The sequence below is a fragment of the Sebastes umbrosus genome, chromosome 7 (assembly GCF_015220745.1).
Source record: "Sebastes umbrosus isolate fSebUmb1 chromosome 7, fSebUmb1.pri, whole genome shotgun sequence".
Taxonomy (NCBI): Eukaryota; Metazoa; Chordata; class Actinopteri; order Perciformes; family Sebastidae; genus Sebastes; species Sebastes umbrosus.
Window position 1 is genome coordinate 6,385,136 of NC_051275.1, and position 27,861 is coordinate 6,412,996.

Consider the following 27,861-nt stretch of genomic DNA (forward strand, 5'->3'; position numbering starts at 1 on the left):
TGTCCCTTTGCATTTGATAACCTTTCTTCCACGGTGGTCTACTACTTTAACCGAAAGACGACACTCTCAGATGCTCGTACGTTTTTGAAGACTGCACTCGCGCTCTCCAAACCTCACTCCCTTCCCTCTTTTTTTTCATTTCTTAACCAGGGTTGAGTAACATCTGAGGTAAAATTAGAGGTAAAGGGTGACATCTGTTCATCTGACTGATAAACAGGCCAACATGAAACAAATAACTTCCCCAAGATCTCATGTTTGTGAATACGTGATAGTGTGTGCCATTGGGGGATTCTGTCAATATGTTTTACATTTAATAAAATATACCAATTAAAATTATAACAATCATATATATAAACATCTTTAGTTTTTTGTGTTTTTCTTTCTTAATAAAAAAAAACAAACAGACATTTGAAACAGTGTACACATCATCGTTGCCTCTGCCACTCTCTTGCTGTAATAAAGTCTCTGACCGCTAATTCTAGATCAGCCAACCCTCAGTAAATCCACTATGAAGGCTCCAGATGACTCCCACAGAGCCTGGTCTGAGTGCAGTGCACCCTCAGCAGGCGAGGACCAGTGAGGAAGGCCCCAGGTTGAAAAGAGAAAGAGCGGAATGCAAGTGGAAGGCCGTGGGGCTTTGGAGGGCCACGTCAGAGGTCTGGGGTCTACCGAGAGCACCATTCCACCCGCTAAGCTCCGCCTCCTGCGTCCCCTACAGATGCTCTCTCCTCTCGCCACCCAGACCTCCTCGGTCCAGGGAGCCACTCCCACCCCCTAGCCTGGCTTCATCGGACCGCCTTGTGCTTTCCCCCACAGCAGCCACACCTCTCCCCACACCGCAGGCAGGCGCGCAAAGGCAGGTAGCAGCACATGCAGGGCACGAAGAGCGACAGGGCCAGGAGGGCCAACCAGCGGGCACAGCAAAGGGGGTGCGGGTGGCCCCCCAGCGAGTCTTCACACGAGCAAGGCTCCCAGAACTCTCCCTCAGAGTCCGACATGCAGTGGTAGAGCAGACTCTCTGCGCACCACACACAGGTCCACTGGCGCAGGCAGTGCAGGGCCGGGTCCGGGGCGTCTCTGCAGCGGCCCCGCCCGTTCTCCGAAGTGCTGAAAACAGAGCGGCAGTACACACAGCGTGATGAGCATGACGTTGAACCCTGAGGACAGGGGCTGTCGTCGTCGGGGGAGATTACCCCCGGGTCGCCGCCGCCACCGCTGCTTGCCCCTCCTCCTCTCTTACGAGTCCGCGACCGGGGCGTGGCCAATGAGGTGTGAATGCAGCAGGGAGAGGGCGAGCCTTTGCACGTCTCTTGGGGTGAGCCGGCAGCTGAGGACACGCCCGACACAGCGTTGGGGATGGACATACAGGTGGGCGACGACGAGGACAGCCGCTGGGAGGCTTTACTGTCCAGGCTCACTGTCACGTCACAGCCTGCCGTCCCTACTCCCGCCAAGTCCTTCTCAAAGCGAACCACGCACAGCTCTGACTTGTCCTGCAGACTCCCTCCCGCACTGACAACCACACCCCCGGTCAGCCCCCCAACCATAGTCCTAGTGGCACCCGCCCGTCGGTAGTCCCCATAACCTCGAGAACCCCACAGGTCCTTGCAAGGGTCCACGCTGCGTAGGTCTCCCTCCTCCAGCAGAGAAATGGTGGGTGAGAGGGGGGACAGAGGAGATGAAGCCGCCTGACCCGCAGGAGGACTAGGTGGAGCAGGAGGAGGGGGCGGGGGCGTCGGCGGATTCAACACAGCCGTCATTTGTGTGAGCTGAATCTGTCCCGGCCTGGTGTGGATCTGCGGAGAGGGTATAGAATTACAGAGTGAGTCTGGAACAGTGTGTACCGAGGCAGCAGTTACAGAAGGTTCCATCTCTAGTTTATCTCAAATAGGAGCACAAATGATCGACAACCCTCGTTTTGATAAGATTTAATTCTATGGGTTGACAGTTGGTCGTTTTAAATTTAATTTGACTTCATGTAGAATAAATAAATGTCCATAGGTGTGGACTTGAGGGTGGAGACAGTAGGAAAAGAAATCAACCAGTCAACCTTCCATGTTTTTCTTTTTATTGCTCTAATGTCTAAATTTTAAATATCACTGATTTTGCTGGGAACCCTGAAGGACCCATGGAGGTTCCCACACCCCTCTTTAGAGGTGCAGTGAGTAGGAACTGGCGGCATCTAATAGTGAGGTCGCAGATTGCAACTAACTGAAGCTTCTCCCGTGTGCCAAGCGTGTAGGTGAACTACGGTGGACAGCACTAAAACGTGAAAACGCCAATGGCCCTAACTAGAGCCAGTGTTTGTCCGTTTTGGGAGACATGTTCTCATCCCAACTTGTCACATACCGCCCCGTTGTCAAGTCCCTTGGCGTCACTAGATTTTCGGGATCAAAACCCCTACAGTGACCCTTGGTGTCACTTTAGAATTAGGCAACAAAACCAATATAGTTAGGTTTAGGAAAGAACTACATGGTTGGGCTTAAGACTACCACGTTGGTACAGTGAAAATGACACTCAGCATTGTGAACACGGGACACGAACCAATAGCTGATTGTAACGTGATGCCCGGGACACGAACAGCGGTCTCCTGGATGAAAGCCTTGTTTTTGTTGGACCCATCCACCTCCCCTCCAGCCCACCCTGTGTGTGTCTCTTTCGCTCTTTAAACTACATCACCACACTCCCGGTGCACTTTCTCGGAGAGTTTACTGTTGCTGCGGATGGGTTTACATTATAGTTAATGGAACGCCCAACGCGTTTCATACCAACACTAAAGGGTGCTGTGTGCGACAGTACCTAACGCCGACAGCCGTGACAAAGCCTCGGTATTTAACGCCCAATGAGAACGGGCTGTCCTGGGCTAAAGTAGAAACATGGCGGCCGGCTCTGTGAAAAAGACCCGTTCTGTATGTAAAAACGGCTCATTCTAAGGTAACGAAAACACAAACAGTCTTATTTACAGGTGATTATACACTAAGGAAAACAAACCTATTAATATTATATTCCATTTCTGCCAATAGATCCCCCGACATGTTACACACTGTTCCTTTCATGAACTATTATGTCATAGTTATCATCATTAGAGCTCAAAAGTGTTTGCAAGACCAGGTACAGCGAAATCAACTGAATCTGTAATAAACGTGTGTGTTCCTTTGAGCATCTTATTATCACAGTGAAGTACCAATGGTGGACTCTGAGCAGAAGGTGTTACCTGAGCAGGTGTCTGAGTGGTGGATCCAAAACTAAACTCTTCCGACCGTACGAAGCAGGTAGACGACGACTCGCTTGTCACTATGGTGATGGGTTTGGGAAGCATCTCCTTTCTGCTGTTTGATGACGACTCACTTCCTGTATGAGACTGGCAGAGGCTACATGTCATCCCACAAGTCAAAAACACCAACAACTGCCCAGCGGCAGCGTAAATCGGAGAACAAATGCTCGACCGACAAACTGCTCAGATACTCACAGCTTGTCCATCATCCTCGGTGTCGGCCTCTTCTGGCGTGGAGGACGAAGGCGAGTCAGAGCCTTGATGACATGAATAGAGAGGATTTTAGACTTCGCCAACTCCAACACAACTGATGAAAGTTTGTATACGTGACTCATGTACCTCTGTCGAGCTTGTCTATGACAGCTTGCAGCCCTTTCTCAAAGGAGATGGCATCGGCAGGACTCTGGAACGTAAGGCCAAACTTTCGATCTTCTACTCGCCAGTGATGGAAGATGGGGTTCACCTTATTGTACACTAACCCCCTTTGCACTGTGCACTCCAACACCGGCTAAAGACACAATCCCAGCAACATGACAAGTTAGTAGACCGACACAAGATCCTTTTCCTCAAATCATGCCCCCACATAACAGTCTTTAGGCGGCGTTGAGGAGCAACGTGGCCACCAAAAGACAGCCATAACACACACGCACACACTCACTGCTCGGTCTCGCAGCCGCTCTCCGCGTACGATGTATTCTCTCCGCCCCCTGCCGTCATGACTCCGCCCTTTACATATGACCACATGACTGAGGCCGCCACCTCCAAGGGGCACCCAACCGCCACTGGAGTCATCACGTGTCATCACCACTGCACGAACACGCACACTGTCAGGGAGAGTGAGCAGAGGCCCAGGCTGATTAAACAACGCAATAGGCTACACTGACAAACACACACACACACAAATAGCCGCAGACATGCATGGCACGCACTGATACGCACATGCAGTTGAAAATAGAGATCAACTTCCATAATACAAAAATGCAGCAGCAATTGTAACTGTTTTCAGCTCTGTTGAACTAAGATTGCATGGTGAAATTGACACAAAGAAGACAGAATGGACAGCCTGGCCTATATGAGTACTGGCGTTGCAACATGACAGCTCAAAGGCCTATCATACAGTAGCCTAACAGTCAGGGCACTTCTTACTTATCTATGATCACCTGATTGAGGTCAATTTTATTAGCATGTGGTGACGGTAAACAAAAATTCAGAAATATTTGTGGTTTAAACATGCCTGCTGCTTATAGGAGCATATATGAGAATGAAAGTGACTGACTGTACAGTGAGAATAAAGGAAGTGTGGAGCAAATGGATAGGAAGAAGAGCCAGCGTTGAGGAGGAGAGCAATGGCCAAATGGGAGGAGGAGGAGGGAGGGAGGAAGAATGAGTGTTTCCCAGATAGATGTATCAATGAACGCACCCATTCGCCATCAGAGGCCCCGGCATTCTTGCAACAAAAAAAAAGCAGCTCTGCCCTCTCGCCAATCGGGCTGAATAATTCAGCACCGCAGTTCGACATGTGCACGTAAACGCATGCACAGCCACGTCTTTTTCCAAATTATTTCCAAATCACACTGGATTTTTTTTAAGCAATTCTTTTTCCCAGACGCTCCTTCCTTTCCTCCATCCCGCCCCTGCTGCACGCACTCATTAACACACCCCGATATGATGTCCTATGTTTTTATGAATGGGATGGAGCGAGACTGGCTGGCTAAGACACATCGCACCGCGCGGGTTAGACATTTCACCGGAATCTAATGCTGCTATAAGGCCTAAATACACAATGCGATCGCGTGTGAGAGGAAGAAAAAGAAGGAAAAAAAAGGAGCGAGTGGGTGAGAGAGAGGATGGAGAGGAAACAGGGAGATGGGGGGAGGGGGCCCGATTAGAAAAGAGAAGGAGGAGAGGAGGGGTGAGGATGAGGGAGAGAGAGAGAGAGAGCGAGAGAGAGAGAGAGAGAGAGAGAGAAAAAAATCACATTTCATTCATAAAGTTTGGCTTTAAAAAATCATAATGAAACCCCGAGACACGTTGATAAAAATCACACCGCCTCCATCCCTCCCTCGTCTCACTGTAGCCATGTCTTGAATGACGCGATGCTGGACCCAAACTCGACATATTTCGCCTTTTTTCTCCCCCCTACCATACATTTTACACACTGACTTATTTCGTGACTGTTTTTTACCCATCGCCCAGCACGCATTTAGTTCCGATTGTTGCATAGCTTCTGTTCAATACCTTTCATTCTTATAGCTCATGTTGTGTGCGTGTATAGGTTGTGTGTGTGTGTGTCAGTCAGTCGTCTAAAAGCACCACATGTAGGAGAGGCTTAAACATTGATCCCATATTGGCATGGATGTAATGTGTAAATGGGGTGTATGCTGTTGATTCCAGACTACGTAATGCTGTTTTTATTCTCGGCAGCCTGCTAGATATTGTAGAAGCACCACAGAGACTGTGATAAAGAGTGCATGATGCTGGGTTGGTGTAACACTGATGGCGGTGGCGTTTCTCTTTCTATCCGGTTCTCTCTGGCGGATGGCTGAATATATATATATATATATCTATCTATATCTATGTGCAATGTTAGAAATGAAAATGTAAGGACTTACTCGCCCTCCATGGCTCGGTGTTGCCCGCCGCTTGCAGCAGCCCACCCCAGGGTCTCCTCTCTCTCTCTCTTTTTATCCTCCTTTCAGGAAACACTCACAGGCTCACTCACATTCTCTCTCTATCTGCTCTCATTTTCCTAATCTTTCTCTCTCTTCCTCTCTCTCTCTCTCTCTCTCTTCCTCTCTCTCTCTCTCTCTCTCCACCTTGATGTCGTTTCGGTGTATCAGGATAGGCTTGAGGTTGCAGCAGCCATTTTCCGCTGGCAGCATCCTCCCTCTCTCTCTACCTCCCTCTCTCTCTCTCTCTCTCCTCTCTCTCTCCCTCTCTCTTCTCTCTCTCTCTCTCACACTCTCTCCCTCCCCCTCTCTCTCTCTCCCTCTCTCCCTCTCTCTCCTTCCCTCTCTCTCTCTCTCTCTACCTGCCCTGTGCCAACACATCCGCACTAATCATTGACAGCATGGTGGCTTTAGGTGGGCTATATAGGGTTTGTCCATTGTGATGTGATTTACAATGATTGAAATATGCAGCTGATTTATGACGTGACGTGGCTGATGAATGAAAAAGGGTAACGGGGAAAACAAATTCATAAAACATAAAATATAGGTAAAATAATCTCCAATGTGCACATCTGCATTTGCACATTTAAAACCTCAATTCTTATTTTTTTTTATTTAAAAGCAAAACATGGTAACTTGCACACTTTGCTAATATATATAGTAGGTTATTCTAAGTTTAGATTTTAGATTTTTTTAGTTGTAGTAGTCGGCTATATTTATAGTGTATTCCAATATTCTTTATATTGTGTATTATATGGATAAATTTCATTCACATTTTTTTACTGTTCCGGTGCATTGTAATTTCCCAATTTGGGATCAATAAAGTACATCTATCTAAATAAGATTTGCCCTTCATTGCATCTTTGCTAGCATTTGTTTTTGTTTTTTAAATCACACAAGTATAAGTTTGTCTTATTGTTGTGTTCCTATGCTTATTCATTTCTTAACTGTGTATGTAGTTGTCCAAAGCAGGACAATAACTCAAACTGTGTCCCTAATGTTGGTGCTGGCAACAACAAATGGATCAGCACCATGGACAGCAATACCTCTTTAGATAATAGGCTAAAGGATCCTTCGACTGCGTCCGTGGATCTCTAGACTAATATAAAGTTACTGTAGGTGTATGTTACTTTGAGGTTACTTAGTTTTCAAAAAAATCTACGAACCTGATACATGCACTGCGGTTTTGATGTTGTTTTTAGACATAGTGTGCTCCATGACTCGCCTGTAAACATTAGACTATATCTCTACATCTAAGGAATTACTGTAGCAGGAATCCACTGTAAATATAAACATTATCTTACATATTATGTTTTTATTAGGATGCGCATTGAATTAAAAGTCGTATAAAGTACCTGCTTTGACTTCAGCAAACAAACAGAGTTGTGTATGATGCTGCAGACTAGCGGCGAACAGCGCGGACACATGGCTCGTTGGTCTAGGGGTATGATTCTCGCTTAGGGTGCGAGAGGTCCCGGGTTCAAATCCCGGACGAGCCCGTTTTTGTCTACGATAACCTATCTTTGAACTAGTTGATTTAACTGCAAAAATAACACGATAATAAATGTCTTACACGGTCCCTTTACGCGGCTTACTCCCGGAAATGATCAAATACTGAATTCATAGTAACCACATACCGGGAAACCTCCAGCTCCAGGTCCGGGTGCAGCTCCGTGGCTTCCTGTGCTCTAGACTAGACCCTGTGAAGGAACACATTCAAAATAAACGTGGATCAACAAAATGGCACACCTTTGCTTTATTCAACCCTGTTTTTTTTAAGTTATTACGTTGTTACACTGGTAAATCTCATAGCATCTTCCGTCAATAAGAGGACGTGAGGCCACGTTGCCTGTATTTCAGCACCAAGGACAGCGGCCTAATAACATGATTGCCCAAACAGCTGCTTTCAGATGATTCAGACATCACTCCTACAGTCAAATATAAAGTTATAAAAATCACGATAATAATATGAATGCAAACATGACTGAAATTCACAATCAATCAATTATAACAATAAACTACCACTAGAGCCAATGAAGCTATTTTACAGAAGGGTCAAAGGAGGATTTGTTGACTCTAAAGATTTCATTATGAAAATAAAAAGACTGATGTGATGTATCAGCAGGTCTAAAGGATATATTATATACTTTTAGAGTCACATATTTCCATAGATATTATCACCATTTGTGGATGTAAGGCAGGTTTATTTGTAAAACACTTTGTATTTATGTAAGCATGGACAGTTTCTATTAGGTGCACACAGCAGAATAAACATCTCAGCTTCATTATAACTCCCAGAAACCAAACGAAATGCCACCTGACTCCACCTGCTTCTCTGTTTGCCAGATAGTTTGAGGCTATTTGGTTGAACGAAACTTAAATAAGGAATATGTACCACAATAATAACTAAAATCATTAAGGTCTTAAAACTACATTTTGACACTGCCCTCCCCCATGATAAGGTGGCAACCAAATGTGGGACTCACCTTAGCTATAAAAGCAGCTGGCATGCAGTAAACTACTGAGGCTTTAGGGGCCTCTGGGGGGCTGCCTACTTTACCTGTCTGGTAAAGTAGGCAGTTGCTGTAGCAACAGGTTTTAACTGAACCTAACTGAACCGAACTAAATTTCATGACTCAGCAGTAGTGTGTAACATGATGAACCTGTAACTGTCGACCGTTATAAACCGTTTGAAACTCACCAACCCTGAGTCGTCCCTGCGGACCGTTAGCCGACTACTACAGTTAGTTGTTTCTTTATTACCGTACATGACTTGCTTATCGTGCTATCTGCCTGTTCTTAGGTTAAGTGATCTAATTAAGTTAACTTCATGTAGATTTAATGTACATTTTAGTGATCTTCAGCAAATGGTATTAGAACTAAGCTAGCTAAAGCTAGTTAGCACATCTGTGATAACCTGGTGTAAGTTGTAAAGTATGTTTCTGTAGCTTTACAGCCTCTAACAAAACATATGAAAAGTTTATTTAAAGCGAGCAATTGGACAGAACAGATATGTAACGTTGATGTTAGCATTTAGCTACTCAGTGAAGCTAATAGGAAACTGTGAGGTAACGTTAGCTTACCGTTGCTAGGCAGTGGTGCAGGACGTCATCCTTTGGTTTGTGGTAATAACATGAACATGTCACCATGTCAGTGCAACGCTGAGGTGTTTGAACCTTTTCCACTCCACCCCTCTTTACCATAGACACGTTTTTGGCCTTTTTTTAGGGGGGGTCATAGGAGGTCAGCAGTATAGCCTATGTCACCTAGAGGTGTGGTACATCATCTGAAAGCTGGGCACTAAAAGATTCATTTGAAATGCAACTCAGCACACTGTGTGTCACGTTGTTTGAGTCAGAAATCAGAAATAAAAAAAATAAAAAAATACTTTTTTATAAGGCCTAAGAACATTAAGATATAAGTATATGATGCCCATTCCCATGCTCACTTATGTCTCATAACTGTTGCAGCAATTTTGGTTTTGATACCATTTGTTCAATTAATTTGGTGCTAAATTTAACAATTTCTTTTACAGCTTGCGAATTGATGAAAAATAATCAATAATCCCTCCAGAGTACCACATTAAGACACCAAGACCTTGAGGAACACCATAGAAAAAGTCATGCTGTGATTTGGGATCAAAAACTTTTGACATTTGGAGATTTCTGCAAGAAATTATTTTTTTGGCGATTGGATGGCGAGCACTTCTGTTCTGGAAACTGCTCAGAAATCCCGTTATTGTTAATGTACCTAGGAAAACCATCCATCCTCTGAATGCTCTAGGTCTGTAGTTTGTGGTTGTAAAGTTTCATGAGGCTGTGATTATCCTAGAGGTCACAACAGGTCATTTTATATAATGACGCCAAGTTAAAAACAAATGTTCTCACTATATGAAATGGCTACTATGGGGACTAACAAGAGTCTCAGCTTTACAGTCATATCCAATTTATGCAGTTCCAAGACTGTTTAGAAACCATTTTTAGAATAGGCAAAAATAACACATATACAGTATATTGCATGTAAAAAATCTGCATGTGATTATCATAAAGTGGGCATGTCTGTAAAGGGGAGACTCGTGGGTACCCATGGAACACATTTCATTCACATATCTTGAGGTCAGAGGTCAAGGGAGCCCTTTGAAAATGGCCATGACAGTTTTTACTCGCCAAAATTTAACCTAAATTTGGAGCATTATTTAGCCTCCTTCCCGACATGCTAGCATGACATAGTTGCTATTAACGGAGCTCTAAAACTGAGCCTGCTATAGCCTCCGAGAGACAGCAAAGTCGGCCGAGGAGGCTGGCGCCCTCAAGGAGTAGAAGAGCAATGGAGCTCTATAGCAGAAAGAAATAAGCTTTGGAAAGACCAAACTTCTTAGTAGGATCAGTTCATTTGTTGTTTTGTTTTTTTCTCATGCGATTTGTTGATAGTAAGAAAAACATATATTACCAGACTTGCCTTTTAAGTCTCCTGATAATATCACACTTCTATTTTGCAGGAACGTGGATTAAAAGAGGATGGGTGGTTTACTGTCAAAAGGAGCAGCGGCTAAAAAGGAGACTGACTTTAACAATGGCAAAGCAAATGATTTGACTGGAAACCCCAATAACACTGCCAACACTAGTCAAGGACTAGGCCCTACTCAACTTACTAGTCATCAACTGGAACCCAGCAATGGTAATGAAGCAATGCTCACAAGGATGCACCAAGTTCCTGCTGTTGATGCCTCTCAAAACAGAGAACAAAGCATCCACAAGGAGGTGAACATTTCACAGGATGCTGACCCAGTAAAACATATCCCATATCTTCCCTCAGCTGTAAGAGTGACTCAACACAACATGTCTCTTGCAAAACCTAAGGATAACAAGACCAGTACTCCAAAACCAATGCTCCAACAGGCTACACCTGCAAGACCAACTGCTGAGCCATGTGATGGTGTGAAAGGAACTGCAGGGAAAGCGGACAATCTGAAGTCAGACATCTTACAGAGACTTCAGGATGTATGTGATGAATTAAACAAGCAGCAGTCCTTCAGACCTTCAGCACAACAAGCGCAGCAACAGGCAAAACGTGTGCAGCACCAGAGAAAGCAACAGAAAAACAGACGGATGACGTATGACCATACTCAACATAAGGAAACTACGGAGGCACCACTACAGACAGTAAGGACTGTTGCACCCTGTGAGTCTGTCCATAATTCAGACGCATCTGCCTCAGTCCAAGTACCGGCACAGGTGCTCTGCAAAGACACCTCACCTCAGGTAGAATGCGGGTGAGTTGAGTTCTTTGTATGCATACATAAATGTCATAAGCATTACACAAATGTCATATACTGTATGACACAATATAATGATTACATTGACAATGTTATATTATATTCAAGGCTTTCAATCGATTAAAATATTTTATCGCGATTAATCACATGATTGTCTATATTTAATCGCAAATTAATCACCCATTTTTTATCTGTTCAAAATGTACCTTAAAGGGAGTTTTGTCAAGTATTTAATAGTCTTATCAACATTGAAGTGGACAAATATGCTTGCTTTATGCAAATGTATGTATATATTTATTATTGGAAATCAATTAACACAAAACAATGACAAATATTGTCTAGAAACCCTCACAGGTACTGCATTTAACATAAAAATATGCTCAAATCATAACATGTCACACTCAAGCCCAACAGGCAACAACAGCTGTCAGTGTGCTGACTTGACTATGACTTGCCCCAAACTGCATGTGATTATCATAAAGTGGGCATGTCTGTAAAGGGGAGACTCGTGGGTACCCACAGAACCCATTTTTATTCACATATCTAGAGGTCAAATGTTAAGGGACCCCTTTGAAAAAGGCCATGCCAGTTTTTCTTAACCAAAATTTAGCATAAATTTGGAGCGTTATTTAGCCTCCTTCTCGAGAAACTAGTATGACATTTTTGGTACCAATTGATTCCTTAGGTTTTCTAGTTTCATATGATGCCCTCTAGCTTTAAAACTGAGCTACAACCTAAAAATTGCAAGTTGCGTTAACGCGTTATAGAAAGTAGTGGCGATAAAACTAATTTGCATTCGCGTTAACTTTGACAGCCCTTATTATATTGTATCAAATCTGTCACAAAATATGTCACATTTTATTCCTATTCCTGTCATATGCATGCACTGTAAGTCTCTCTATAAAATTGCTAACATATGAACTTGTATCTGCCAACGTCACCAGCTTTGGGAGTAAAAAGCAGCAAGAGATGATCCCTCAACTTCCTGCCTCTAAAATGCAAGCACCTGTGCATCATCCAGGCAAGGGAATGGTCAGAGAAGAAATCCTGCACAGCAAAGAAGCGGAGACACACAGGAAAACAAAGATCCACAAGCCACCAAGTCAAAAATTCCATCGTGTTCTCTCTCCTGTGAAGGAAGAGAGCACCGACTCGACCTGCCAGGCAACAGACGAGACCCACGATATTGCACAGCTAAACACAACCACAGAACAGGGTATTGCTGAAGAGCCTGCCGCCATGCCTACTAAGCCACCCGACCATTCAAGACAAATGTCAAGTCAGCCAAAGGCTCAGGACAACAATGAGGAAAATGCACTACACGAACACTGCTTGAACCGCGACAATACCACCTACATAGATGGGGACTATATATATATCTTCAGTGCCAAATCAAAAAGCGGCCGTGTTATAGCTTCCAAAATGAGGCTAAGTCAGAAACTAGGAGAGGAAATAAAGGCTCAGCTAGGAGATGACGATAAGAGCTCTGTCGCCACTGTGCAAGAGAGTCCACAGCAGCAAGGTGGCACTGTCATGGAAGAAAACACAACCAAGAAACACAATGAGCCACACCAAACACCTCAACCCAACAAAGCTGACAACGGGAGCACTTGCATACAGAAAGTCAAGATGAAAACGCCGGCATCACAGGTCCCAGTAGTTGAAGGGTTACCTAGAGCTGCCGCTCATAACCCAACAACAGACACAAGCATCAGACTCCAGCATGAACTTAAGGTTCCCCTACCTCAAGATACTGCTGTTAGGCCAAAGACAAAATGCACACTCAATGCATTCAATCAAAACCAACCTAAGAATACAGGAAATGTCACGATGAGAGATGAAGAGATGAATGAGAAGAATGGTCAGGTTGAAAAGGAAAAACAGGAGCATGCCATCAGCTCTGCAGTAAATCCTGCTGCTGAGGGTCGCTGGCACCCGTTTACAGTGAATCAGTCCTGCTCCAGCAAAGCGCGCTGTCGACATAACCCGGGGACAGGTTTGCTACCAAACGTCCAAAACTGGTGAGCTACACATTACACTTAAATATAAATATAAATCTGATGAATTGCATTTTTAAGATCTTTTACACAACCTAGAAAAAAACTGTTTTGTTCTTTGTATTTTCTTTTGTCCTGACTATATTGGTTAAAATCAGTAAGTCACATCTTTGCCCACCACAGGTTTAAAGATTGCCCACACCACCTGTGTGGTGACCAGAGTAAGACTCGCAGATTGCACAGCTCCGAGAGAGACAGAGGAGGGAAAAGATTCTCATCAATAAGACATGGTAGGTTAAAGGACCAGTGTGTAGGATTTGGCTCCATCTAGTGGTGTGGTTGCAAATTGAAACCAACAGAATACCCCTCCGCTGACTCCTCCATTTCCAAGACTGCGTTAACGCGAGCCGCCGAGTGCAAAACCGCAGTAACGCCATTCAGTAACAGTACTTAAGGGGCAACGGAAGTCAGACGGCAGCTGGCGGTACCATGGTTTTGCACTCTGCAATTCACGTTACCAGTTTCACAAGCATGTTGGACGGTGGCCTTCAGGTAATATGTGAAAGGCTCTCTCTAGAGTCAGTGTTAGGTTTGACCGTTCTGGGCTACTGTGGAACAGTAGCAACATTGTAGACTCCGTGAAGAGGATCCACTCCCTATGTAGATATGAACGAAATGAAAACCAGATTCTTAGTTTCAGGTGATTATTTATTAATGAAAACATAGTTATGGATATTATATTCCATGTCTGCTAATAGATCCCCAAAATGTTACACACTGTTCCTTTACCGACTTGCATTTTGTAAATTGATTAATGCCTGTGAATGACTTGCTTCCGAGGAAAAATGAGAGTTGTAGAGTAAAAAAACGGAAATGGACACATCATTCAAAAAGTTTATTTTCTGAATTGTTTATTGCAGATAAAGATTTGCATTGTAATATCAACTGGATTACAAACCATCTAGGGAGGAAGAGGCATTACCATTTAGAAAACACTCACAAACTTCAATGGCAATTCTGTCAGTTGCTAGGCTACAAGGCAAGGGCAATACATTTCTGTGAGCTCCACTAAGGAGAAAATGAACTTTGTGTACAAAAAGAGTTTTCTTGAATTTTGGGGGGGTGGGAATGTTGAGTTGATAGTTTTGTGTGATACTGACAGACAAACTCACAGGGTGGTGATTGTAATTGTAAAAGAGCGGAGGCCCAACGTTATTAAATGTAGTAGCTGTATTTGAAGTTCTTGTTTATTGGTCATAACCCATGAAAAGCTCAGTTTTAATGTTGTACAGATGGCATCTTGGATAAAATAATTAACTGTAACATTGAAACTCATGAATGTCTTCAATAAAAGGTGGATGTGTAGCTGCTGAATAGACGGATCACCTGTGATACTTTTAGTTTTGTTCCCCATCCTTTAAAATGAAAGAAAACTTCCAGACAGTGGCATACAGGAAAAAATAAATTGTTGATTTGATGTTTGAGGTATGGGCAACAAATCAACCACCCTGCCGATGAATGAAGTCCTATTCCTCAGGGAAACTGCATTTGAGCTGACTGGATGTACACTGGATCAGCGGCGTGTGTGTCTGAGTGTGTTCCTGGGGGCGGATTACACAATCATTTCCAGCTGTCGTGCATATTCGATGACCTGCTGTGCCAGCTCCGTAGAGGGGATGGTCACCTCTTCTGTCCGCTGCTGCTGAGTGGTGAAAGAGTAATAGCCATCTGGGCTCAAACTCCATCCTCTCTGAAATGAAATGAAACAATCAGCTTTGGCAATTTAATTCTTTGTCGGCAAGAATCTAAGATGGAATTTTTTTTCAATTTCAGAAATTAAATGATAAGGAAAGCTTGTTTAAGAACAGCTGAAAGTTAAACAATGGGTTATCTGCACTTCCAGTCAATGCCTGGCTGCTTTTTCCACCTTGAGTGGATGAGCTTCCATGTATTTAAAAAGGTCCCATATTGTACAAAGTGAGATTTTCATGTCTTTTATATTATAAAGCAGGTTTAAGTGCTATGTAAATACTAAGAAAGCATTGAAACGCTCAATCCATGCAGAAATACACACAGCCCATGTTCAGAGACTGTGCCTTCGAAACAACCGTCAGGATTTCTGTCCATATGTGATGTCACAAATATACAAGATGTAGACCATTACACAGTTTTAAACATTCTAAATGTGTCCCAGTTTATTTCCGGTTGCAGTGTATGGGTGCGTTCCGATCGCCTAGTAGTTCCCCGAAAAGTGGAACGCATGAATGACATCAGCTGACAGGAAGTAAACATGGACCCAAGCTGTTGCCTAGCAACACAATTCCATTAATATGCACTAAAACGGAGCGTTGCAGACAGAGGGTAAATACAGGCATATTCAGGCTCACAGTATGAGGAAAATAAAGAGCTTTTTTGAACATTACAGCATGTAAACATGTTCTAGTAGAAACACAAAATACAAGTATGAACCTGAAAATACAGTACTACTTATTGGACCAAATAATAGAAACAATCTTGTTTTAGAACCGTGTAAGGCTGTTGCAACTATTTTTCACATTTGTAAAATTACATGTTTTTAGATTCTATCAAAGCAAATTAAATTTTTTTGAATCTGCTGTTAACATCTGCATCAACTATATATGGAAGTATGAAGAAACATGTCTAATAGAAATGACACCTACAAAGTGAAATGTTACTAAAATGTACTCATTCAGAGATTACATGAAATTTGTCTTGGTGTGTTTTAGTTACCAGCATGATAACCTCTACACAGTCTACGAGCACGCAACTAAGACACTTAATGTCCCCTCCCAACATATTTAAATGCAACTTCTAAATATAAAAACTGTTTGTTTTTTCTATTTGCAGAAATGTAATCTTTTCTTCTTATAATCTCTACATACTTCTTAAATTTGACATACATGTATAATTTAAGCGTGTTTCCCTAATGAAAATATACATACCTTCTTGGCGTACTCTGTCATCTTTTTCGGGGAACTGAAGAAAAGCACACGGGTGGCTTCACTAAACTGGATCTGTTCGTATGCTTTCTCTATGCAGCCTGCGATCTCATCACTGCAATTGAAAAAGTTACAGTTTTAGTTGAAGTTCTCTTTAAAAAATTATGTTATTTATCATTTAGGTTTTTTTTGTGACCTGCTGATTAAAGCACAATCAGGATTAAACATAATAAAATAAACATTTAAACAGGTGTTCTTTCTGATTAATGAAAATAACTGAGATGACGATGTTTCCTTTGCACAGTCCATCATTTTCTATAGGAGAGAAAAAGGACCATGTATTCATTTTGCATTTGTTTTGGTCAACGTGTTGAGTTAATTAGTAAGATAGCACAAAGGCACGGTCATACATGCACAAAGTTATCATCCGCCTCACGTTCCCTTCCATTCTATGCGAGCGAAGGGGCAAAAAAAACATTTGCTTCCGGTGGCGAAGCTAGTTCGCATCTTCGTTGTCGCGTGAAGTTCAACTTTGGTGAACTTTCAGCTCTAATATTGCCTCGGTAGGCGAAGGTCACTCGCTTGCATTTGCGCATGTGTGACCATGCCTTAACCATCAGTTTTGTTGCTGTGATTACCTGCAGCTTAATATACATTCTCACACTTTTAGAATAGTGTTTACTGTTTAAACTGCTGACTGTAACTATGCTGAAGGTGTCCTGATGCATGGTTTTAATGAACGGTCAACCAATCTTGACACACGCCAGTATTTATACGCAACATTTCAAAAGCACAAGTTGGACCTGAACCAAAACATACAAATTCATTTCCCATGGAAAATAAACAAAAGCATTGGTTATAAAGGACTGTATCAAAGAAACAAGCGTAGAAATGATAGCAGGCATGGTTACCATATTGATTCTTACCGAATTGTATCGAGCAGAATATCTATAAAAAAGGTGTAGCTCTCAGCAGGGATGTTCCCTTTGGCAAGAAATACCTTGTTGTAGCTTCCTTCCATCAAGTACTGAAAAGACCGGGAGAGGATATAAAACATCACAGTGTCATTTACATGTTATTATTGACACAATGTTCATATTATATAGAAACAGAGAATTACATAGAGGCCTGCATTTATCAGGGGGAAAATGTTTTGATAATTTGCGGCAATAAATTAGTAATTTGTACCTTTGAATTTATGATTTGTGAGTACAACATATCGCATGTACCTTAGGCCAAAATCAAAATAAAACTGTTTTAGTTCTTGGGTTACCCGGGTAGATTGTCTTTGATCAGGTTTTCACTATTTATTTTGCAATACATTACAGAGGCATGTCTGCACATAGCAGTCCAGCCTGGCCACCCAAAAGGACACATGGAGTACTGAAATGTCTATTGTAGTATCAAAACTGAATAACAAATATAATGTTGACAGAGGTTGAATATGATCATTTGAAAGAATTAATTCAATAATTTGAGAGGCACTACTGCACCAAAACACAGCTGGTAGCCTGCCAATGAACCTCTGGGTGCTTCTCCCTAATTGACTGGATAACCCACAACCAATTCCTACTGCAGCAATAATGTAGAAATATTGATATGAGGGTACAAATAGCTAATTGGATGCACAAATGTCAAAATTGTACCTGGTCACAGCAGAACAACAATGCAATATCAAACCCTGAATGTGTGCTTTGTCTAGGGGTAAATTGCCACACCTGCTCTAGGGACACTGGGTGTCTGATGTATACGTTGGTCTGAATATCTCGTGCACTCAGTCTCTCAAGTTCTGTGTGAAACTCAGACACACGGTTCTGTGAGAGCAGGAAGAGCAGGTTCAGTCCGAGTAACTGGTGCATGTAGGCAGCTTCGGGCAGTTCATCCCTTAATGACAAAAGGTAGAGAAAGAGCGATGTTAGAGAACCCCAGTGAGTACTATGTAGCAAAATCCCACTACACAATAAAAAACAAAAAGGCGACATTACTTGTAATCAAAGTAGTAACATTTTAGCTGGGCCATGTATCTCTCAAAGGATGGGATGTCCTTCTTGAGGATACTCCACAAGGCTCCAATTTCAAGGACATCACCTGAAACACAGACACAAATCTGTCTTAATTAGGGATAACATATTGATAACTGGCTTACAACTTTGCCAAACACTAATCCATGATTAATATGAATGTTGTCCTTTACTCACGAGCTAAAATGAGCTGCTGCTTGGCGAGTGAGGACCCACTGGTAGGTAAGAAGTTCAGCTCGAGTAATGAGACCTGCAAAAAAGAAGTTTGGCGTTATTTTCTACAAAATGTGTTGCTCGTAGGGCTGTCCCGAATACCATTCTTTGGGCTTTGAATCTTCATAGAGAAATATTTGAAGGTATTCGAAGCCTCAGAATGCTGATATGTTCTTCTGTCTGTCTCCATCTCCCACGTTTCAGTGCCCGGGACAGTGCCGCTGCCACACTACTGTAAACACACACACACCTCTACACACAACAAACAGCGATATCCATCTGAGAATAACTAATAATAATGAATGTTGAATATCAATAATGAATAATTTTGTTTAATAATTCGTTATTTCATGGGCTATTTTGGGATTTATACATTGTTATTACATACTTATATATTTTTAAAAAAGCATTTGAATACTGATTTGGAGGTCAATTACCATAGCAACAGTCAACGCTTCGTAGCATTCGGGTCAGCACTAGTTTCTAGCATTATCCTAAATGTTTGTCATAATCTAAAATGATGACATGAATCCTTCATCAGTGGTGGAATGTAACTAAATACATTTACTCAAGTTTTGTACTTCCCAGAGCTGAGGTACTTGTACTTCACATGAGTATTTCCAATCAATGCTACTTTCTACTTCTGCTCCACTACAGTTTAAAGACAAATATTGTACTTTTTACTCCACTACATTTATTTGACAGCTTTAGCTACTTTACAAATTCAAATTCAACTAATGAATTATGATGCATTATTACAAGTTAAATTACCCAGCAGTAAAGTAATTAAAATTAGCCCCATAATTACCAGCTGCAACATTTAAGTGACGTACACATTAAGGCATCAATAATTATAAGTAATATAATCTATGATTCTGAATTGGGCCATTCTCCATAATGAGTACTTTATATTTTGATACTGACACTTTTCGACTTTTACTTTGAGAGTTTGAACGCAGGACTTTTACTTCTAATAGTAAAATGTTTACACTGTAGTGTTGCTAGCTGAACAAGAACATCTGAATGTTTGTTCCACCTCTGTCCTTCATAAGTGAATCAAATGTGCTGTCAGCTCTTCCTGTGTCAGTTTTGGAAAATAAAATATGATCTAAAAAAAAAGATTTTTTTTTTTAATGTTTTTTTAACTCTATTCTTTCTTTTTATCATTATTATTATTTATTTTCTTAATTGTATTTCAATTTTGAAAGTTGAAGTTGTTTTCTCTAGTGTACTTAATGAGTTTGTCTATAAGCTCATCTACTTAAAAAGTGGTTTATAAACTAGTATAAAAAAGATAATAAAAAAATAATTTCAACAGAAGACTTGTATATGAATAATCTAACTAATAGCTAAGGTTAAAGAAACAAAGAAGCTGAATGTCGTCTCATTTATCTTTCGTTCAGATGTTGATGTTGTCAGTCAGTCCCAGGTTGAGAATAGTTGCACAATGAATTAGCAGACTGTAGGATCACGTTAGCAACACGTCTGTTTCCTGACTGTCACGACAGAAATCCTAGAACCATTAAACTGGCTTATCAGCTAAACCCTTACACATAGTTAACAGATGTAAACTCAATGTTATCACCTCAAAGGGACATCGTTGTAGGTGTGTGACGTGTAGTCTACCTAACAGAAGACTCTAAACAACGTTAGCATGGCTAGCCTACGTTAGCAAGCTTAGCTACATATGCTAACAGCGTCGATGCTTATAAACCATTCTCCTGATTCGACTCATACAAATAAAACAACCAGACACGTCAATGTGCGCCTCTACCTTCAGTTTGCTGAGCAGTTCTCCACATTTACTCAGGTTTGGGTTTTTCTTGTTCCACTCCGCTTTGAGTGTCTCATACAGACCCGCGGTCTCTTTCAGCGCCATGGTGATTCTGCAAAATATACGACACCGGCCAGCGGAATACGTTAAATGACTGTCGTGAAGCACTCTGGTTGCCATGGGACGTTTTTCCTTGAGACAGACTAGTGATGGGAATTCCGGCTCTTTTTAGTGAGCCAGATCATTTGGCTCAGCTCACCAAGAAGAGGCGGCTCTTCCGGCTCCCAAACGGCTCTTCGTTTTAGCAGCCAAATTTAGCGCTGTTTTGACCTATGCTTAGTATGTGTGCACATATATCACTAACATTTTCCAATATAATTATACTAAACCTTATAATTTACAGAATACCATAATTTTACACGCTGCTTCGTTTCCGACTGTCACTCATCTTGTCTGCTATTCGCAGACGAGACGTCATTATTCAATTCAATTCAAACAACTTTATTAATCCCTCTAGGGGCAATTGGTTTGGAGCAGCTTGTACATAAAAACATAAATAAAACTTAGTGACACACAACAACAACAACAACAACAACAACAACAATATATGTAACCTAAAAAAAATATATAAAACAGGACCCAAAACGATGACTGATTTAAATTAGACTAACTAATAAATAAACAGACTGAATAAGAACAACAGAAAGATCAGTCTAATAAAGGATAAAAGGATCTGTGACGGTAAAAGGATAAAAGTCCATAAGAAATATAAAATCTAAAGAGCATTCAATAATCTTATTGCAGAGGGGATAAACGATCTAGAATAGCGGTTAGTTTTACAAACCGGTAAACCATAAAGACGTCCTGACGGCAATAGAGTAAAAACCACTGAAAAGCACAGGACCACAAGCTAAAATACCTTCCGCCTTACGTAGGATCTGCTGGTTACAAAAGGAATTCAAGTCTCTGTTTCACACCAATAATCTTAGAACATATTTTAACAATACTGTTGAGACTGTTTCTGTCTTTACATTCAGTCACAGTCAGTGTATGGAGTGCCCGTGGCGAAGAGAAGATCATCCTATCATTCTACCTTGAACTAAGTAAAGAAAAAAGAAAAAGAAAAAAACGGCTCCCGTCCGGGAGCCGGCTCTTATCGTTCACTTAAAAGAACCGGCTCTTTGAACCGGCTCGTTCTCTACCGACACATCACTACTTGAAACAGACGGCGGATCAAGATGGCGGCTTTCGGCACGGAGCGCTGGCTGAATGAGTTACCAAACCACGCTATCTTCCAAAAGATACGAGGGAAGTTGGATTTGGAGCCCACCTCAAATGAAAGAGGGGTCGCTAAGAACCTGACCTTCTGTCTGGGTGGGGACCTGTTCGTGTGGGACGACGTGGACCGCGTGTTTTACACCACCAACCTGCGGCAGCTGAACACGGAGGAGAGTCGCAGCAGCAGCGGGAACCACCACCAGACCCTGCTCTGCATCAACCCGCCTCTCTTCTCTCTGGGCCAGGTGCTGCTCAGCCCGACCCAGCACCACGTCGCTCTCATCGGGCAGCGGGGCGTGTCGGTGCTGGAGCTGCCTCAGCGGTGGGGCAAGAGGTCGGAGTTCGAGGGCGGCCGGAGAGAAGTCAACTGTAAGACCATCCCGGTGGCGGAGCGCTTCTTCACCAGCTCCCCGTCGGTCACTCTGCGGCAGGCCGCCTGGTACCCCAGCGAGACCGACGAGCCACACCTGGTGCTGCTCACATCCGACAACACCATCCGGTTCTACGGCTTGAAGTCGCCCCAGACGCCCGCCAAAGTCCTCTCAGTGTCCCAGTCGGAGGATGACAGCAGCGGCCATCCTCCGGTCCGCTCCTACGCAGCCTCTCTGGGAGAGATCGCAGTGGCGTTTGACTTCGGGCCCATTTCATCCCCCCATCGGCATCTGGGCGCCAAAGAGCAGCTGGTCTACCCGCTGTACGTCCTCTACGAGAACGGTGAGACCTACGTGAGCTACACGAGACAGGCAAACGGTGTGAGTGCCACTAAACCCGCTGGACCTCTCCCCATGTACCCTGCAGCAGAGGACAACTACGGCTACGATGCCTGTGCCATCCTCTGCCTGCCATGTGTGCCCAGCATCCTGGTCATCGCCACAGAGACAGGCACCCTGTATCACTGCGTGGTGCTGGAGTCTGAAGAAGAGGAGGAGACAGTAGGAGCAGTGGAGAAGTGGATCCGAGGAACAGAGGCTGTGCCGGCTCTCTACGTGTTTGAGTGTGTTGAGCTGGAGCTCACCCTCAAAGTAGCCACAGGAGAGGACGAGGAGCCTCAAGAGTTTGATTTCACCTGCCCCATCAGACTGCACAGAGACCCCCTGTGCCAGCACCGGTATCACTGCACCCACGAAGCAGGAGTGCACAGTGTGGGGCTGATCTGGGTCAACAAGCTACAGAAGTTCCTCCTGTCAGGCGAGGAGGATAGGGACAATCTGCAGGAGCTGGCTGCTGAGAAGCGTTGTATTGTAGAGCACATTCTCTGCACCAGACCGCTCCAAACTAGTCAGTCAGCTCCAGTTCGTGGCTTCTTGATTGTGTCTGACCTCTCCTTGGGCGCCACCATGATCTGCATCACCAGCACCTACGAGTGCATCCTGTTGCCCCTGCTGAGCTCCATTCGGCCCCCATCCCCTCCTCTGCTCTGTTCACATCCAGGTCCAGGTTCCGGTAGCTCCCCTCTGCGTGGGCTGGCGGACGACTCTTTCGAGCAGCACATCCGCAACATCCTGGCACGCAGCTCCACCAATCCTCTCGTTCTCAAGGCCGGAGACAAGGACACGTCACCGCCACCTCCAGAGTGTCTGCAGCTCCTCAGCAGAGCTACGCAGGTCTTCCGCGAGGAGTACATCCTCAAGCAGGACATGGCCTGCGAAGAGATGCAGAGAAGGGTGAAACTCCTGACGAGCCAGAAGAACAAGCAGCTGGAAGAGATGACTCTGTGCAGGGAGGAGAGGAAGAGCCTGAGAGAGGCAGCGGAGAGGTTGGCCGATAAGTACGAAGACGCCAAGTATCGCCAGGAAACCATCATGAACGGGGTGAAAAAGGTGCTGGGCAGCCTGCAGAGCCAACTACCCATACTGTCAAACAGCGAGAAGGATATGAAGAAGGAACTGCAGGCCATCAGCGATCAGCTCAGACACCTGGACAACTGCATCAAACAGGTGAACATGAAGATGGACTACCAGAAGACACAAGTGGACAAGGATGCGCCCGCAGCCAGGACGACCGTCTCGCTCAACGTCCAGCAGAAGAAGGTCGTTCAGGATGTCCTCAGAGAACAGGGACAGCAAATCGGTGACATGATGAAACAAATCAAAGACATCAAAAACCATTTCAGTTTCTAAGCGCTGCAGAAAACAGTAAAAAATGTATCGCAAACAATTGAGGGGAAATAATTCAAATGCTCTTTTGACTACAGTGTAAATCTGCCTTTTTGTGACATTTGAAGGGAAGCCTGATTGAGTGCTTTAGTCAGATGTTAATGTGCCATGTGTGTTTTGAATTGAAAGCTATTTTATATACACTGATATAACTTTACCTTTGATACTACATGTTTGTCTCTCAATAGGCATACGATGGGTTTGCTTTCATGTTTAGCATAACATTTTGCATATTTCAGCGTTTCCTCAATTTCAATGTTTCAGTCGGAGCAGAATGTCATGTATAGGCAGGAACGACGGGAAATATTGTGAGCTTTTCAACATGGTTTGCTCACTTTTGGGATTTATAATAAAATTGAAAGTTCTCTGTAACTGTCTTTACTCATTTGTGACTCATTATATCAGCCAATTGCTAATGCACGTGAATTAAAAAAAAGGGCAGAGAAAGGGAGGTTATAGGATAGCTTCATATTTGTTTTTACTCTATCTTAATACAATGCTAACATGTCCATATGTACATTGAAAGTTATTGGTTGTTGTAATACCTTAGTCCATGCTGGTCATGAAGAGATCCCTTCCTAATGCAACTCTAAAAGAAGATGAGGGGGGTCAAAATCCACAGTCCTGGTTATGTCCAGCTGTGTGAATTAGGGCTTAGCGATGTAGAGAAAGTCAAATATCACAATATTTTTGACCCAATACCTCGATATCAATATATGGCAACGATATTGTAGGGTTGACTACAGGGCTGCAACTAACGATTATTTTCATTGTCGATTATTTTCTCGATTAGTTGTTTGGTCTATAAAATGTAGATCAGTGTTTCCCAAAGCCCAAGATGACGTCCTCAAATGTCTTGTTTTGTCCACACCTCAAATATATTCAGTTTACTGTCATAGAGGAGTTAAGATACCAGAAAATATTCACATTTAAGAAACTGAAATCAGAGAATTTTTACCTCAAATCAATTAATTGATAATCAAAATAGTTGGTGATTAATTTAATATTTGACAACTAATTGATTAACTGTTGCAGCTCTAATTGACTACTGATGCCTTCACAAAATATTTAGACAATGAGATTTTAGATAATAATCATCAGTAATGTGGATATAATGACTAAATGGGTAAGAGGCAAATAATAGAACAGAACAGTCTGCTGAGTTCAGAAAATTACATTCCTTTACTGTAACGCTGCCTTTAAAACCAGGAAAAGACAACACTTATGCCATATGCCATATTACAATATCACGATATTGATATAATATTGATATATTGCCCTGTCCTAGTGTGAATTTGAAATGCATTCTTAAATTCAGCTGAAGATTCTTATTAGTTTCGGCTGATCATTCAAATAGTGTTTTGCACAAAAGAAGGACTTTGGATTTTGACCTTCATCGTGGATCACTTCAGGGCCAGTATGGACAGGAGGAACAACCACAGCGACCACTATTGCATCTTTAAAATCGACCTCTTAATGCACACAGCCTGCATGCCTCCAGTCTGCCATCTACAGTTGGACACTGTTATGTACAGTTTGAGTGTGAGGTTGCCAGGAATCGTGTGTCCACCAGATGTCACCCGTCTCCAGAGTTGGTGACCTCAGTTCTCCTTCCCTGGCAGGTTTGCTAGTGAGGAATTCCCCATATAAACACGGAGTGACGTACATGGAGACCCCGGTTTCGTTGAGTAAGCTTCGTTGTCGGGGTCATCTGATGTCAGTGGGGATCCTCTGCTGGAGCCTGCAGAGGAAGTTTCACCCCATCACTGTAGCTTGATTTGAGTAAACAACTGTTTTAGATGATTTATGACTCAACACAGCCTAATTATGTAACAGGCGGGCATTGTTCAAACTGCTATGGGGATTTTTATTCTAGTCTATTAGTAGCAAAGACTTGAAAACACACGAGAAGCACAGTGTGAGCTCGTTTCAAGCCAAGAAACTGTAAGAACATCTCAGTCACCTCACTTGACTTCTACACACATCACCTCCCCCTTTCTCCCTCACACCCACAAATACACAGGAGAAGGTGTGGTGTGCTGCAGGTCTGGCTCAGGAATTCTCCAAATAGGGGGATGTAGCTAAAGTCTTTCATAAAGGTACAGTGGCTAGATCCTGTGTATGAGCCTGAGGAAACTTAGCGGACCCTAGGAAAGGAGATATTAATAACTCTTTGGGCCAACCCACCACATTCTTCACATGTGAGTCACTGTAAGCCAGAGAGCAGGGAGGAAAGGCCTGCATTGCCTCTGTTTCTCATTTGTGTTTCTTTCCATGGAGGAGTGGAGCGGGGAGGCGGGGAGGCCACCCCTTCTCCTGCGAACCTTGAAAGCCTCATGTGAAACACACACTGCTCTACACGGGACACATATTTGTGTGCGTATACCACATACGCAAGATAAAAAACAAACACATTCACAGGCATGCTAGTGAGGGAGTGAATGTAGAACTAAACAGAGATGAGGGGGAATGGACTATTTAACTGTGTGTGTGTGTGTGTGTGTGTGTGAGAGAGAGAAAAGGGAATGAGAGGGGAGAGAGCCTCGGAAAATGGTGGTATGGGGACTTGGCAGGGGAGAGTGTGACTCACTGTTTATCTGGTCCGTCACTGAGAGACCAAGTGAGCTTGATAGAAAAGAAAATCTTGTTAAAAGAGTGCCAAATGAAATGCACCCGACCATTAGTTCTGTATCATACTTTGTGTTTAATTGTAGACATTTTGAATGACTCAATGTTTGCTAACTATTAACCCCCTGAGACCCACAGTAGACTTGTTTTTGTCTTTTTTTAGGGGGGTGTATAGGGGGAGATAGCAGGTCAACAGTATACACTGATCAGCCATAACATTAAGACCACTGACAGGTGAAGTGAATAACATGGATTATCTCATTACAATAGCACCTGGCAGTGGGTGGGATATATTAGGCAGCAAGTGAACATTTTGAACTTTGTGTTGGAAGCAGAAAAAATGGGCCAGCATAAGGATGTGAGCGACTTTGACAAGGACCAGATTGTGCTGGCTAGACGACTGGGTCAGAGCATCTCCAAAACTGCAGCTCTTGTGGGATGTTCCCGGTCTGCAGTGGTCAGGACCTACCAAAAGTGGTCCAAGGAAGGAAAACCGGTGAACCGGCGTCAGGGTCAGACCGGAGGCTCATTGATGCGCGTGGGGAGCGAAGGCTGGCCCGTGTTGTCTGATCCAATAGAAGAGCTACTGGAGCTCAAATTGCTGAAAAAGTTAATGCTGGTTCCGATAGAAAGGTGTCAGAACACACAGTGCATCACAGTTTGTTGCGTATGGGACTGCGTAGCTGCAGACCGGTTAGGGTGCCCATGCTGACTTACTGTTATGGCTGATCGGCGTATTTCACATATAGAAGTAGTGTACGTCATCTGAAAGCTGGGAAACTGAAGACTAATTTGAGATGCTGCTCAGCACTGTGTGTCAATTTGTTCTAGTCATAAATCAGAAATAAACATGAATTGATTAATTGATGAATTTAAATAAATTGTGAAAGTGTATAAGGGCTTAGAACATTATGATAGAAGTATATGATGGCCATTCTCATGCTCTATTATGTCTCATAAGTTGTTGCAGCAATTTGGGTTAATAACATTTGTTACACAGATTTGGTGCTAAATTTAACCATTTTTTACCATTCAAGAATTGATAGAAAATTATCAATAATCCCTCCAAAATACCACATTAAGACACCAAGACCTTGAGAAACACCATAGAAAAAGCCTTGCTGTGATTTGGTATCAAAAACCTTTGACATTTGGAGATTTCTGCATGAATTGCATTTTTCGGCGACTAGATGGCGAGCACTTCTGTTCTGTTAACTGCTCAGAAACGCCCTTATTGTCAGTTTAGCTAGGAAAGCCATCCAGTGAGGTCAAATTTCAAAAAATGGTCTCACTACAATGAAATGTCTACTATGGTGACTAACATCATCACACATGAATACAATTAGGCTCATTGGAGCCACAAGAGTCTCAGCTTTACAGTCATACATAATGACATCATTTATGTAATTCCAAGACTGTTTAGGGACCCCAGTATGCAGAAATATTCAAAATATATATTCATAATTTTTAGAATAGGCGAAAATAGCACATTTATACTGCATTCAAACAACTGCATGTTTTTAACCCAAACTGCATGTGATTATCATAAAGTGGGCATGTCTGTAAAGGGGAGACTTGTGGGTACCCATAGAACCCATTTTCATTCACATATTTTG

General features: G+C 43.0%; 4 protein-coding genes and 1 non-coding gene across 11 annotated transcripts; 3 read left to right on the plus strand and 2 right to left on the minus strand.

Moving 5' to 3' along the window:
• Positions 1-344: 344 nt before the first annotated feature.
• Positions 345-9,202, minus strand: spred3 (sprouty related EVH1 domain containing 3). Of its 3 annotated transcripts, none has more exons than XM_037774279.1 (7): positions 9,027-9,202; positions 7,581-7,643; positions 3,933-4,098; positions 3,614-3,782; positions 3,470-3,531; positions 3,215-3,361; positions 345-1,796 (listed from the first exon to the last, which is right to left on the minus strand). In XM_037774279.1, the coding sequence occupies exons 3-7, from the start codon at positions 4,074-4,076 to the stop codon at positions 786-788; spliced, it is 1,533 nt and encodes a 510-aa protein (XP_037630207.1). In that variant the 5' UTR covers positions 4,077-4,098; positions 7,581-7,643; positions 9,027-9,202; the 3' UTR covers positions 345-785. The 3 variants fall into 3 exon arrangements, with proteins under 3 accessions (XP_037630207.1, XP_037630208.1, XP_037630206.1); XM_037774280.1 differs by lacking the exon at positions 9,027-9,202 and adding an exon at positions 8,430-8,519; XM_037774278.1 differs by lacking the exons at positions 7,581-7,643; positions 9,027-9,202 and adding an exon at positions 5,887-6,232.
• Positions 7,371-7,442, plus strand: trnap-agg. The gene has a single exon. It is a non-coding gene; the product is annotated as a tRNA-Pro (tRNA).
• LOC119490792 lies at positions 8,582-13,722 on the plus strand. 5 transcript variants are annotated; one of them, XM_037774272.1, is made up of 5 exons: positions 8,582-8,686; positions 10,442-10,620; positions 10,759-11,215; positions 12,163-13,239; positions 13,399-13,722. In XM_037774272.1, exons 2-5 carry the CDS (start codon positions 10,461-10,463, stop codon positions 13,544-13,546), a joined length of 1,842 nt encoding a protein of 613 aa, XP_037630200.1. In that variant the 5' UTR covers positions 8,582-8,686; positions 10,442-10,460; the 3' UTR covers positions 13,547-13,722. The 5 variants fall into 5 exon arrangements, with proteins under 5 accessions (XP_037630200.1, XP_037630196.1, XP_037630199.1 ...); XM_037774268.1 differs by having other exon boundaries at positions 10,442-11,215; XM_037774271.1 differs by having other exon boundaries at positions 10,442-11,215; positions 13,374-13,541.
• Positions 13,723-14,095: 373 nt separating this feature from the next.
• psmd8 (proteasome 26S subunit, non-ATPase 8) lies at positions 14,096-20,378 on the minus strand. The gene is made up of 7 exons (XM_037774296.1): positions 20,184-20,378; positions 18,374-18,446; positions 18,161-18,263; positions 17,894-18,059; positions 17,102-17,202; positions 16,179-16,290; positions 14,096-14,965 (listed from the first exon to the last, which is right to left on the minus strand). Exons 1-7 carry the CDS (start codon positions 20,361-20,363, stop codon positions 14,828-14,830), a joined length of 873 nt encoding a protein of 290 aa, XP_037630224.1. The 5' UTR covers positions 20,364-20,378; the 3' UTR covers positions 14,096-14,827.
• A 997-nt stretch (positions 20,379-21,375) lies between these two features.
• On the plus strand, positions 21,376-23,989 carry nup88 (nucleoporin 88). The gene has a single exon (XM_037774263.1). It carries the CDS (start codon positions 21,422-21,424, stop codon positions 23,579-23,581), a length of 2,160 nt encoding a protein of 719 aa, XP_037630191.1. The 5' UTR covers positions 21,376-21,421; the 3' UTR covers positions 23,582-23,989.
• The last annotated feature ends 3,872 nt before the right edge of the window (positions 23,990-27,861 follow it).